This window comes from Chionomys nivalis, chromosome 7 (assembly GCF_950005125.1).
Source record: "Chionomys nivalis chromosome 7, mChiNiv1.1, whole genome shotgun sequence".
NCBI lineage: Eukaryota > Metazoa > Chordata > Mammalia > Rodentia > Cricetidae > Chionomys > Chionomys nivalis.
In genome coordinates this window covers 60,248,365-60,263,160 of record NC_080092.1, presented here as the reverse complement: position 1 = coordinate 60,263,160, position 14,796 = coordinate 60,248,365, and the positions used below count along the sequence as shown (strand labels likewise).

At 37.6% G+C, this 14,796-nt stretch overlaps 1 protein-coding gene across 6 annotated transcripts in view; it reads right to left on the bottom strand.

The window, feature by feature from the left end:
• Nf1 (neurofibromin 1) overlaps positions 1-14,796 on the bottom strand; it is a 258,116-nt gene that overhangs the window by 152,188 nt on the left and 91,132 nt on the right. For 5 of the 6 annotated variants that reach the window (XM_057774561.1, XM_057774566.1, XM_057774564.1 and 2 more), the window contains 9 exons: positions 11,914-11,993; positions 9,542-9,665; positions 6,942-7,103; positions 4,778-5,027; positions 4,055-4,128; positions 3,763-3,846; positions 1,456-1,896; positions 937-1,076; positions 541-663 (listed from right to left, as the gene is read on the bottom strand). In XM_057774561.1, coding sequence (XP_057630544.1) covers positions 541-663; positions 937-1,076; positions 1,456-1,896; positions 3,763-3,846; positions 4,055-4,128; positions 4,778-5,027; positions 6,942-7,103; positions 9,542-9,665; positions 11,914-11,993 — 1,478 coding nt within the window. The remainder of the gene's footprint in view (positions 1-540; positions 664-936; positions 1,077-1,455; positions 1,897-3,762; positions 3,847-4,054; positions 4,129-4,777; positions 5,028-6,941; positions 7,104-9,541; positions 9,666-11,913; positions 11,994-14,796) is intronic. The other variant, XM_057774562.1, reaches the window with a different exon arrangement.

The following is a 14,796-nucleotide window of genomic DNA, read 5'->3' as shown; positions in this document are numbered from 1 at the left end:
AGAGGAGGGAAAGTGAATGAGAGGGAGAGAAACCAGAAAAACAGATTTCCATGGGCACAGAGCTTTGAGAAACTTGGAAAGACATTCAGAAAAAAACCAAATATGCACAACACTTCTTTTTGTTTGTTTTGGTTTTTGAGACAAGGTTTCTCTGTAGCTTTTGGAGCTTGTCCTGGAACGTGCTGTATAGACCAAGCTGGCCTCAAACTCATAGGCCTGTCTCTGCCTCCCAAATGATGAGATTAAAGGCATGTACCACCACCCGCTAGTACAACACTTCTGTTTCAAGACAGGATTTCTCTGTAGTTTTGGAGGCTGTCTTGGAACTAGCTCTTGCAGGCCATGTTGGCTTTGAACTCAGAGATCCAGCCTGCTTCTGCTTCCCAAGTGCTGGGATTAAAGGTATGCACCACCACCGTGTGGCTTAGTTCAACACTTTTTAACCCACTTCCCTTCCCCCATATAAGCAAGGCCTACCACTTTTCTACACATCCCACTTCACGTATTTATAAAACCTTTTTTGCTCTTCTGAGAACTCACCTAAATTTCATCTCCTGACAAAATGAGAGGTCATCTCTTCTTGCCATCATTACTTCAACTAACTGACACAATTTTGTTTTTATTTGAATTGCATGGACCATATTACCAAGCACACGAACATATCTAATTAAGAACAGAATAAGAAGTGATCAGACATGGACAAAAATTCAGGTATTCTAAATTCTTTAATATTTAAGTAAATGCAACTTTAAACATGATCAATATTAAATTTTGTTAGGTAGGAATATATGCAACTTCTGATTACCTTATTGTCAAAGACTACACTGGGTCTATAATAAAGAATGGCAAATTATTTCATCATTCCCATTATCTGTGCATATGAGGTCTTACCTCTTAAAATCTGTCTCTGCTATGTCTCAGTAGCAAAATGCTTACCTGACCAGATTTAACATCATTGTCTCAATGCTAGCTTGTCCCAGATGCTCAGAGCTGCCTTCTGTATGATTATCCAGCAGGTTTTTCATTATGGCTATGGTTTGCTCTACAAACTGAGTATTGCTATCAGTCAATAATACCTACACAAAAACCAAAATATGTTAGTGATGGTACATCGATGCACAGAAAACAGATCATAGGACAATGAAACTGACATAATTATCACATTCAAGAACACCACAGGCAAATACACAAACACGCTGATACACACAGGTACTAATGCCTACATCCAAGAGTCATAACTCCAGTCACACCCTCGGGCCTAAGTTCTTTAGAACCAGGCCAATCCTTAGATTACATGATTCTTTTTTTTCTGTAATTATGACAATTTTTAAAGATTGTAAATGGATTATGTTGGCACTTGATTTAAATAATTTGAAAGAAAGTCTTCATTTATTTCAAATATATTACTGTACTCATAGGGAAGGGTAAAAAAAAACAAAGTGGAGAAGACGTTACCTGTCCTTGAGAGTCAAAAAACTTGCTGATGGTATTCTTCAGTTTGTTAAACAACATTGGATACAGAGCAGGGCTCAACTCCAGACCCACCAGGTCCTTAACATTGGTCCGTATCTGAAGCCCCACTTTCTCATGGTTACACACCATTAAGGACAGAAGTCGGTCCATAAATCTGCTGACAGGTGTATCAACATTCCCTTCCGAAGACATTACAGAAATCATAGACCCTTTGCGCTCACTGACAGGGCCCATGGGTGGGCTGTAGGTCGCTAAGCCAGAGCTGCTTCTCTGCTGCAGGCACACCCCACCAAGTGCACAAAGGAAACCAGTCATGTTGATCCATTCTTGCAGGGAGTCTGTGTCAGACAAATCTATGGAGCCACCTCCACTGACATGGGACATCCGCCTCTTAACAATGGTCTTATGAAGGCTTTCAGCAGCCTAAATACGACATTTTTGTGAAAAGCATAAATTCAACAGAGATTGGATAAAAATCTTACAAATTATTCTTTCTCATTTCTTCCAGAAGGAAAAGTACATTTTACATTGTAAAAAACAAAGCTTGAAATCACCATTACATTATTATTCTTTTAATTTTTAGTTACATTTTATGTATATAAATATTTTACCTGCATGTATATTTGTGTACCATGTGCATGTCTGGTGCCCAAAAAGGCCAGGGAAGGATGTTGGATCCCTGGAAGTGTTATTACTGGTCATTCTAAGCAATCATACAAGTGCTGGGAATTAAAACCAAGTCCTGTAGAAGAGCAACCAGTGCTCTTAACCACTGAGTTGTCTCTCCAGTCCCTACCATGTGTGTTATTAGAGAGCCATTTAATATATTTTTATCATAGCTTGACTAATAAAGTCAACCTGAAGTATCAAATTTCTTTTAAAAACCTCTGGTGTCCATGGATGAACCTTAAAACTAGTGAAGAGGAAAGACAGTTGATCACAAAGGTCCACATAATGTATGATCCCATTTGCATGAAATGGCCTGAAAAGGTGATTTTGTACTACTGAAACAGAGATTAGCAGCTACTACTCAAGGCTGGAGGTGTAGACACAGAAAGGTAGGAAAAATGGCAAGTCAGAGCTAGAAACAGCTAAAAGGCACAGGTTTGGGGGAGGAGGCATTCTTTGAGAGGATAAGAATGTATTAAAACTGACTATCGATTGACAGCTACACAGTTCTGTGACTGTACTAAAACAATGACTGGATCGGACACTTTGTAGGAGAGGATTTTACAGTGTATGAATTATACGCCAGTTCAAACAGCTGACACCCCATTCCCACCCTAGACCTTCCTGGTCTAAAGTTTCCTTCTTTATCTTTTTTGTTTTTATCAGACAGGGTTTCTCTTGTGTAGCCCCGACTGTCTTGGAACTCACTCCATAGACTAGGCTGGACTTGAACTCAGAGATCCAAGTAGCTCTGCCTCCTGAGTGCTGAGACTAAAGATGTGCACGACCTCCACCTGGCCTTAGCCGGTTTCTCTCAAAGATCTAATAATGAGAGCAGTATGGGAGATACATATCGATTATACATAAATATCAAGTATTATACATTGCTAGGGTAACATAATTGGAGATAGTTGATGAATAAAATAATACACTTGATAATAATAGCTAAATAAAATGTCCAAAGTTTAAAATTGCATTTAACCTTAAAATGGGCTCAACTGTCTGCCCATCAGATCCTTTTTAAGAGTATCTAACCATATGGCATCATGAGCCAGACAGAGTGGCACACATCTGTAATCCCAGCATTTGGGAAGTTAAGGCAAGAGGGTCACTGCAAACTCAAGGATAGCCTGTTCTACAAATTGAATTCTAGACAAGCAGAGATAAGTAACCAGATCTTGTCTAAAAACAAACAACATGAAAATTGTTAGAAATTTTATTTTTCTATCTATAGCTGCTACATCTTTTCTAAAAGTTATCTGAAATACTTGGATGAAGGAAGAACAAGAAAGAGTAAGTGAATGGTCCCCTAGCTAAGTGGTTTCTAACAGAGGTGTTCAGTATTTCTGTGGTGATGGTAACGTTTTACATCTCTACTATCCAACTTTGGCTGCTGTAAAACTGAGAAAATAAGCTTACTTTAACTTAAACGAGTTAAAACTAACATTCTAACAGATACATGTGGCTAATAACTACAAGATTAGGCAGTACAGACCTAGATGAACCACAAGTAATCTTAAAACAACTCTATATAGTATACTACCCTGAGTAGTTCATAAAAGATTACTTAAGTGAAACAACAGATCAATTAATACACCAAAATTCACTGAACAAACTCACCTGGCCATCTTCCATTTTGGTTTTCGGATAGTTAAGGATTAGTTTTGTAGCCTGTTCCCATTTTGCATGTGTATCTTCCCAAGCCTAAAATGAAGTTAATTATCACTAGGAAGCAAGTTTAGGGGTGAACTCAAAATCAACATGTAACTGTCAGGTTTTGAGCAGAATATCCTCCTTGTAATATGCACATAGCTCAGATTTGCTTCTGAAGTTGTTCATGATCACATAGTTAAGAGGAGGCTTCAAACATGAGGATGGGGGCCTAGGGGGGGTGCTGCTGCCAAGACCATACCTCAGTGTTTCCTGCAGTGGGATGCTCAATACGCCTTAGTAGGGCCATCACTCTCTTCTGAAGTGCTGCTCTTCCTAAGCAAAGACAACAGCAAATCCAGTTAGTGTTAGAGCCTTTTTCACAACTGGGACTTGCTAAGCCCTGCACAGAGCAGAGTGAAGGAATGAACAAATGACGACACTACAGGAGGACTCATTTCTAATTTCACAAAGTCTGGAACCAAAACAGCCATCTCCCCACCTGTGCTTTAAAATCTCCTCATTTACAATTCAAACAGAATGATTTCTATACTCTACAACTAAGAGCAATTCACAGTGTCAGGAACAAAAGTACACATTAAAAAAATTTGGTAAAAATTCTATTTCAAATGTCTCTGAATTTCATTCTGTCTTGTTCAGAAAAGGATTTCAAATAAGCAGTTTGAATTAGCCCTGGAAATTTTCAAACTGTTATCTTAAACAGACTTCACTGTAAACATAATTTGATGTCACTCAGCAAGACAGAGGCAGGTGGATCTCTGCGAGTTTGAGGCCAGCCTGGTCTACAAGAGCTAGTTCCAGGAAAGCTAGGACTGTTAACACAGAGCCCTGTCTCAAAAACCAAAATAAATAAATAAATAAATAAATAAATAAATAAATAAATAAGCAAACAGACACAAAAATAATGTCAGTCAAAGTAACTGAGTTAAAAAGAAAGAAAGGAGGAGAGAGTATCCACATTTACCTGTTGACATCATGTTGCTAACAGAGGCAAATTCCATGAATGTGTTATAGTTGGGTAGGAAGTTGTGTACAGACACTTCATCCACCCCACACCGGATATCTGCTTCCTCACAGAGATGGCGGAAACAGGACATGGCAACCAGAACAGCTTCAGTGTCAGGGCTCCACAGAAACATGTACAAGGCCACTTCTAGCTTGGTCTGGGCTTGTCGGCATATTGGTGGGGTTCCACTGCACCCTGCTGTGCTATCCTAGGAGGTAGGGGAGAATATATCTGCAACTTAAGTGACTTTATTTATAAACTCAACAATATACCATCTATCACTGCACACAAACCTAAAAAGAATTCCCCTTTTTAATAATAAGATCTTTTCCTGATATACCTTACTCTAAATGAGATGATGTGAACCAATAAAATGCATAATGGTATTGTGTTTCAATTCAAACAGGTTATATTATCTTAGATTCTAGAAATGCAAATAAAGTCTATAACAAATATACAAGAGACACTAAAACAGAGTCTACAGCAGCAAAACTTTAATCTACTAATGAGTCAACCATAAAATAGACAAAGGAAGAGGAAACAACAAGAAGCATACTTCCTAGAGGGAAGGAATAAACACATGGCAGCAGGGACTAAAACAATGACACACAAACTAAACACCCCAATACAGACATATGGATCCGACATCCCCAACCATTAACTGCAGAAACATATTACAAAGCAAGTACAGTGTATGCAGGTAAAGTACACACTGCAGTTGCTACAGGCTTAGTGGGGTTTCCCCCTCAATAGGCTATAGTAAAACTTAAGGATAAAAAGGTTATATTCGAAAAACAAATTCATCCATAATGATTTTGTAACTGCTCATATTATGATTTATATCTTAAGGAAATTCACATATAGAAGTATATGTTTGGCTGGGGATAGCAATATACACCTATAATCTCAGTAATTGTATAGAAGGGGTTAGAGGATTCAAGCCAGCCTGGCCTATATGAGACCCAATCTACAACTTAAAACTTACCAAACATGACTGCCTATGCCAATAAATAATCACAGCACTTGCAAGGCTGAAGCAGGAGAATTACAGTAAATTCAAGGCTAACCTGGGCTATAAAGCAAGACTGTATAAATACATAAATACATGTATGTATACACAAATAAGCAAAAATAAAAGCAAAAGATAAAGAAGTAAAATCTTAACATCACTTATCCATAATATTTAAGAAAATAAATATTTTGTTTTAATTTCACTCAATTTGAACCTTCTTTAGATTAGCTTTTGCATATGAATACAGGCTTTCTGACACGGTTCCCATCAGAATAATTATAGCTATGAGTCACAGTCTCAAATAATGAAGTGCTATTGACATTTCACCTAGCTTAACCCTAACAACTCTGGAGCAAGAATACTATACCTGTTTTATTTATTTTTAATTAACTATTATTAATCACTTTCTGTTTATTCGTTTTCTTAAAACACAGTCTTTACTATATAGGCCAAGCCAGCTTCAAACTTTTCCCCTCTGAGAGAGAAGAATAAGACCAACAGTGAAAAGCACTAATTACATGGCCCACCCTTCCAGAAGACCTAGGTTCACTTCCCAGCACTTACAAGGCAGCTTTCAACCATCTGTGACTCCAATTCCATGGGATCAGAAACCCTCTTCTGGCCTCTAGACACCAGGCACACATGAGTGCACAGATACACAGGTAGGTAAAACATCCATATACATTTTTAAAAAGCAAAATTTAAAAGGCCAGGTGTAGTGGTACAGGCAGATCTCTCAATTTGAGGCCAACCTGGTATACACAGGAAGTTCCAGAATAGCCAGAGCTATTAAAGACAGAGATACCCTGTCTTTAAAAACAAGAACAAAAACAAAAACAAAAGAGCAACTTGTGATCCTCCTGCCTCAGCCTCTGGAACACTGGGATAATAGGTGTGCTTCACCATGTCCTGTTATCTCCATTTTAAATCTGAGAAACTGAGGAAGAGAGTTATGAAGAATTTTCCCAGGGTTCCACAGTGAGCAGCAACAAAACTACTCTACATAATCCATACCTAACATGTGAAATTATTTAACTGAAATTTACCAAAGTACACTCAGAAAAGAAGAGCAGATGTTCTGGTTCAGGAGTCACAGAGGAAGTTACCTACCATGGAGGAATTCCCTTTTCCTTTCCGCAGAGATGCTCCAGGAGCACAGGTCCGCAGTAACTCGTCATGATCCATTGACATCTGAGAGCTATTTCCACTAGCAGGAACATCACATCCTACTCCACAAAGGAAGAGAAAGTGACAGGAACTTCTATCCGCCTGCTAGGAAAAAGAAGTAAGTCCCACTGAAGCACTGGTGTCAGGAAAGAAAAGGGCTCAGTGTGGGCTGACCCCAATGCTTCATCTTGAGAAGTATTCATCCACCTGCTGCAATAAATAACTTCGTGCAAAGTCTTTCTTTCAAAGCCTCTCACCTGTCTATTCTCCAACACAAAACGCTTAGTGAAATAAAGTCTACTGCAAGAAAACTATAATACTCTATGAATTACAGACAACAATTCTGCCTTGTCAGGATAATTAGAACTTTACTTTTTAAGATGAAGTTATACGCTGAGTGCATTACAACATTGATTTGAGTAGCCACAGAACTTGACACCCCCCCCCATGCATCCAGTAGTGGAATTACGCAATTTTCTGGTAAATAGTGTTTATATTTTCACGTGTGTATATATGTGAGAGTGTATATTACATACATGTAATGGGTGTCAGGTGACTTTCTCTATCATGTTCCATCTATTCCTCTGAGGCAGGGTCTGTCCTTGACCTTGGGGGTTATTTCTCAGCAATGATGGAAGCCAGCAAGCCCCAAGGATCCACAAGTTTCCACATTCTAGGAGCTGAGATTATATCATACATGGATACCTACCTGGCTTGTTACTTGGGTGCTGGGATCTGAATCCTGGCTCCTATGACTACTCTTAACTGATGAACTATTTCTCAAGTCCTTAACAGAGAACTTTTGATCCACTACTAGGTTACTAACACTGACTGTTAGACTAAAGCCAGCATAAAAATTTCTTCTCATTTCTTTTTTTCTTCCATTTCGTGGGTGGGGTATTTTGTCTACATTTTTGTTTATATGCCATGTGTCTAGAGAGGCAGGTTGTTACACACCCTGCCTTGTTATGAGTTCTGAGTTGCCATATGGGTGCTAGGAATATCAAATCTGGTCCTCTGGAAGAGTAGCAAGTGCTCTCAACTACTAAGTCATCTCTCTAGCCCCCACAAAAAATTCTTAATTTTAATATCTTATCATTGGAATACATTTAAGTTCTATCATGTTAAAGAAATGTAAGGTTCTTTCCTATCCCCCAGAACTTCAGTATGTGTCAACAGTTCAAGATCAAAAAATTTTATTCCAATTAAAAGATTCCTGATCTTTCCAAAAGCTGAAATCATCCTATAGTGCTAGAGTCTCTACCACTAAGATGAAATCATCCTATAGTGCTAGAGTCTCTACCACTAAGATGAAATCATCCTATAGTGCTAGAGTCTCTACCACTAAGATGAAATCATCCTATAGTGCTAGAGTCTCTACCACTAAGATGAAATCATCCTATAGTGCTAGAGTTTCTACCACTAAGGTACTACATCTCCTGGTCTTGTTTGAAGCAAGATCCAAATGCGTAGTAGTTCAAGCTGGCCTAGAATCCATTATGCAGTTCAGGTTGGCCTTCAACTCATTCAGGCCTCAACAGTACTAGAATTACAGGCATGTGCAACCATACCCAGCTAAAAGAAAAAAACCTTTGATGGGGGGGGGGGGGCGTACAAATTAAACAAAGATTAAGAACCTTTACGCTTTAGCTCTTCAAAAGATTATTTCCTGGACTAGCTTAAGCCTGAAAGTCAAGTAATCTGATATGTATGAACTTATAAATGCAGAAAAAAGAGATTCTCTGAGCCTTCTGTGATTATAGTAGCCACCAGTCTTCACAGGCCTAACCCAGAGTCTACTTAATTTAACCAGAATTCATTAACATTGAGATTATCAGGTCAGAGCCTAGAATACTGAAATGCTGAACTACCAGGTAATGCTCTCTTAAGGGCTTCACTGAGGGAGAAGATGAAGTGGGATATAACTTAGCTAATAAAAACTTCTAAATTGGTTCTGTACTGGTTAGCTTTTTGTTACCTTGGCACAAACTAGAGTAATCTTAGAAGAGGAAACCTTAATTAAGAATATGCCTCTAAACCAGGCATGGTGGGTTTTAATCTCACCACTCAGGAGGCAGAGTCAGGTGGATCTCTGTGAGTACAAGGCCGCCTGTACTCACAGAGTTCTAGGACAGCCAAAAGCAGACAGAGAAACCCTGCCTTGAAAAACAAACAAAAATAAAAACCAAACAAAAACAAACAAACAACGGAGGTGACTCTATCAGACTGGCCTGTGAACAAGTCTGTGGGGCACTTTCTTGCTTAACAATTGAAATGTGAGGGTTCAACCTACTAGGGGAAGTTGCTACCCAGTAGTCTTGGGTTATATAATGAACAAGCCACACAGAGCCAATAAGCAGCATTCTTCCATGGCCTCTGCTTTAGTCCATGTCTTGGCTTCCCCCAGTGATGGACTGTCATCAAGACATGTAAGCCAAATCCCCCAAGTTTTGGTCATGATGTTTATCATAGTAACAAAAGGAAATTAACACATCTCCTTAATATTCAAATATTTCCAATATAAGAAATGTCACTCTGCTTACCTTATTTTTAAGAAGAAATTTATTCCTGCAGATCAGAATTTCCCGTAACCACTTGAGAATTTCTGTGCTACTAAGCATTTGATGGCTAGTTAATTTCTTGCAGATGAAAAAAAGCATTTGTGAACTGCAGTAACATAAAGTTCATTGTTACAGAATCATCAAGAATTTAATATAGACATAATCATACATAGAATGGCATTATTTCATAATAGATATAAATTTAGAAGCTTGTTTTCCCTTGTTCATGGGTTTTATCCAAATATTAGTAACAACAAATTAAAAAGAATTCCATCCTTGCAGTGGCAGGTAAGAAGAAATCATAAATTCACATGCACAGTAAAGACTGCAAAGAAATACAAGAGTTGAGAGCCAGGGTCTGAAAGAACTGCCTGCAGGACAAACACACCCCACCAATGTCCATAAAGAGTTTCAGTGGAACAGAGCTCCTTCATTCTCATGTGGTCTATAACTGTTTCCTTGCTCCAAAAGTAAAAGTGCATAGTTAGAATAGGAGCTAAGAAGCCTGACCTATTTCCCACCCTCTAATGAACAAGTGTGCTGATTTGTTCTCTAGGCTATACTAGAATTGTACTGTCTAATAATTTAGCTACTAACCACCTACGTGACTGCTTGAACACTCTAAACGAAGCTTGTCCAAATTGAGATGTGCTCTGTGAGACACTACATTTTTTTAAATTGAATCCAGGACCTCTGGAAGAAAGTCCAGTGTTCTATTTTTTTAAAGTTTTATTTATTGATTATGCATACAGTGTTTCTACATGCATTCCTGGCAGAAGAGGACACCAGATCTCATTTCAGATGGATGTGGTTGCTGGAAATTGAATTCAGGGCTTCCAGAAGAATAGTCAGTGCTCTTAACCTGTAAGCCATCTCTCCAGCCCCCACACTACAAATTTTGAAGACTTACTGAAAACAAAAATATAGAATATTTTTTTCTAATTAATTATATGTTAAAATATTTATATATATATCAAGTTAAATAAAATACATCAAAATTTAAGTTTTTTCTTTTATAATGCGTTAAATTAAAAGTTAATTATACATGGCTCCAGTGATTATATCATTATTAGAGTTAGGTTTTAAATTCACTTCCAAGTGACTTAGTACCCTCAAGTCTATGATGAGACAACAAAACCTGAGATTTACATCTTCCTAGAGTGGTACCCTCATGCTCATTAAAAGACAGTTATCTATTCAGTTTATGTGTGTGTGTGTGTGTGTGTGTTGTGTGTGAATGTATGTATATATATTATATATACAGGGTTTCACTGTATATATAATGCTAATATGCTAATATAATAATACTAATATGCCTGTTTTTAACTTATTCAACAAAATCATCAGTTCCCCCACCTTTCAGTGCTGGGGACTGAACCCACACTTCCTGCCTGCTCATCATGAGCTCATACTGAACTATGTGCCTTGTTTTAAGAACAAGAGCTTTAAAAACTAAAAACAACGTTATAAAAATGTTAACACTTTAGACTTATAATGCTAAAAATCTATTAAAAACTACAACTATAGGGGGTTGGAGAGATGGTTAAGAGCACTGACTGTACTTCCAGAAGACCTGGGTTCAATTCCCAGCACCCACATGGTAGCTAACATCTATCTTGTAACTCCAAGATCTGACACCCTCACAAAGACATACATATAGGCAAAACACCAAAGAACATAAAATTAAAATTAATCATACAATTAATTAATTGGAAAAAATCTAATTGTAGCCAGGCATGGTAGAACATACCTTTAGACCTAACACTCTAGAGGCAAAGGCAGGTGGATCTCTATGATTCCAGGCCATCCTGATCAACATAGAGAGTTTCAGGCTAGCCAAGACTACATAGTCAAACTCTATCTTGAAAAATCACCAGGGAGTGGTGGCACACACCTTTAATCCCAGCACTCAGGAGGCAGAGGCAGGTGGGTCTCTGTGAGTTCAAGACTAGCCTGGTCTACAGAGGAAGTTCCAGGGCTGGGTCCAAAGCTACAGAGAAACCCTGTCTCGAACCACTCCACATACCCCCCCACCCCAAAAAATCCTATCTCAAAAAAACGAACACAATTGTTAACTGGGTAGAGGTACATGACAGAGAATAATACATGACATAGCAGAGCTTATAGCAGGGAGATAAAATTTAACACCATCTAAAAACTTTTGTATATATGTGATATTTTATGACAGTTAAGTATCTTAAGATTTTCAATCCAAATAAAATACAAAATCATAAAATACCTATAGGTATAACTGAATAAATATCACAATAAACTAAATACTATAAATCTAATATCCAAAGACAAAATACAAAGTTAAAACTTTAAGTTGAATTAAAATTTGAAAGTACATATACCTAATTTCCCAAAATGTCTCTACAGGGGCATCAGGGTTCCACAAATCGATGCTATCTAACTGATGAAGAACCAGCAAGGCCTGAAATTTAAAGGAGAGAGTTCACTGAGAACTCGTTAGAAAATTGACACTGAGTAATTATTTTGCAAATGCTAACAAATTGGGCTGTGTAATCGTAGCTTTGAGAGGCTGAGAAAACCACCTCTCTGAGGGCAAATCTGAGGAACACAATTCTCCAGAGCAGCATAAACTCAGAGCTAACTCCCTGTGCCCCATCATTCTCAACCATAAGCGACATACACACATGTGAATGAATCAGAACAAGATGTATACACAAACTACTTTAAGAAATAAACATGATTTTAGTAAGTAATAACTCTAGAACAAAATGCTCTCCCCTAAAATTAACATAAACAATGAAACACAGCAGAAATTAGCTTGGTTGTCACACACTTTTTGGTTAGAAAAGTTATTTCCTAAAATTAACAGAGGGGCAAGCAAAGCAATCTTTGTATCTAGCACCGGTTTATTTCGTAAGTATTTCATGAGTAGTACCAACAGGTCTTAAATAACTTATTTTTAAAAAGTGATTACCATATAAATATGCTATTTCATAAATTAAAACCATCAAAGGTTATGAGAGCAAAGACTCTTCCTTCAAACCTGCACAACCTAGATTACAATTCCACAATATTTCCCCATTTCATAGCAACTTCTATTAAGCCCTGTACATTCAGTCGGTGATCGACATACATATGGGTGCTTTATTCTCTTTTTACTAAAACATCAATAAAATGTTATTTGAAACAAATAAGTAACTTATAGTCTCCACTTTAAAAACAGTAACACAAATTAAAATTCAGTTTTACCATTATTATATAACACTTGGTATAATTATTAATACTTTAGGATTTTCTGTTTTTGACAACAGTGGCACAGATTTGATTGGGAATTAAAGCACTCACTTTCTCTTATTCTATTTAAACTTTGCAAACAAATACATGTGACAACTGGAAAGATAAAAGGCAAGGAGGAGCAATCCTATGGGCTCTGTGCTTCAGGGGTTCTGGCTCTCTATTATGGGAACTTGGAGGAAGTGTCTTATATGTAAAGAAAACAAGGCATACTAAGGTTTTCTTTTAGGGGGTGTTAAGCTACCAAATCACATCTGTGTTTTAGATGTGCATTATACATGCAGTATAAGGGGAGAAGCAATATTATAGTATAAAGAGCATCAGTCAGAAGCTGGACCCCAAATCCCAACTTTAAGTCTGTAGTATAAAATGGTTTGGCCTGGAATAAGATTTAGGTGTTTGGGGATTTCTTAGGTGACACATTCTCTACTTAATAAAAATTTTTGATTAATGGGAACAAAATGTATTGACCTTTTTCCATTTCAATGAGATTATATTCCTTTTCATGTCCTCCTGTTTTAATTTTCCATACTGCCATGTGTCACTTGACAGAGATAAATCCTAGAGAATACTGGCATAAACTAAGATGGCTATGGGGTGATTAGATAATTTGTTGGGAAACACCTCAATATATGTGGTTCATTGTTGATGAAAACAATGACTGACTACTTCATGACTGACTACTTCAACAGAGCTGCAAACACATTACACTAATCTAATGTTTCACAAATATTTTCGAATATTGCTTAATGGCTCAGATAGATTTTAATGGATGTTTAATAAAATACCAAATTGAAATACCACTCCTAAATGTTAATCCATTCTCTTATTAATGAATAATTAAAGTCCTCCATATACTCTATTAAAACAGTATGTGTATTTTTCTGTTTTTTTACCTTGAATTATAAATAATATACATAAGGAAAAAAAGGAAGAACTAATTATTTAGGTGAAAGCAATCAAAATATTTGAATAGAGCCTCCAAAAGAGTACAGGCAATATATCAGTTACTGCCGCGCAACGCGCCCCCGGGTCTGCGCTCTGTGCTCTGGTACCCAGTTCCCGAGCTTCGGGCAAGGGGCTGGAGGTTAAAATACACAGACACACACAGATAGAAAGACAGTGACACGGGTCATTCTTGAATTCCCCAAGAATGCCCTCTTTATTGTGTTCAGGGGCAGATTATGTAGAGATAGCCACGCCCCCACCAAACCCACAGTGCTCAGAGCATCTGTAGGCACTCAGATCAGGGGATTTTGCTCCCAACAAGTTACTAGGCTGAACACACACACACACACACAGAGCAAATGCGTGTACAAGGAATGCACAAATGTTCTAGGCAAACGTTTCAAATATTTCTAGCCTGAAGCACAAGGGATGTAGGTACAGACATAGTCTGGAAAGAAGACCTCAGAGAATTTCCACCTCTACCTGCTCTACACTGCCAACACCAGGATGCCCTTCAGAACGCATCTCCTAGGCATCAGTTCTTTGTAAAAGCAGCCACTGTTCTGAACATCATTGCCAAACTGGTTTGCTTGTTTTTAGGCTCTATGTAAGGGAAATCAACAGTATGCTCTTTGTATTTGATTATTTTCATCTAATATCATGCCTGTGAGATTCATCCAGTTTTTGCACTCATCAGTAACTCATTTTATTTTTAGACAGGGTCTTCCTGTCCTTGAATACTCTATGTAAACCAGGCTGTTATTTTGCTTTTGTTTTGTTTGTATGTTTGTCTGTTTTTCCAATGGTTGGAATTTACTCAAAAAAATGAAAAAATTCTTTTCACATCTTAGATTTATATATAAGTGAACCTAGAATCAATCATTTTTTTTCTTTTTATCTTCTTTTTTATCATCTTCATCATTTTGATAACAAGGTCTTAATCTATAACAGCACTGGTTGGTCTAGAACTTTCCATATAGACCAGGTTGTCAACAAAGTCACAGAGATCTGCCTGCCTTGGC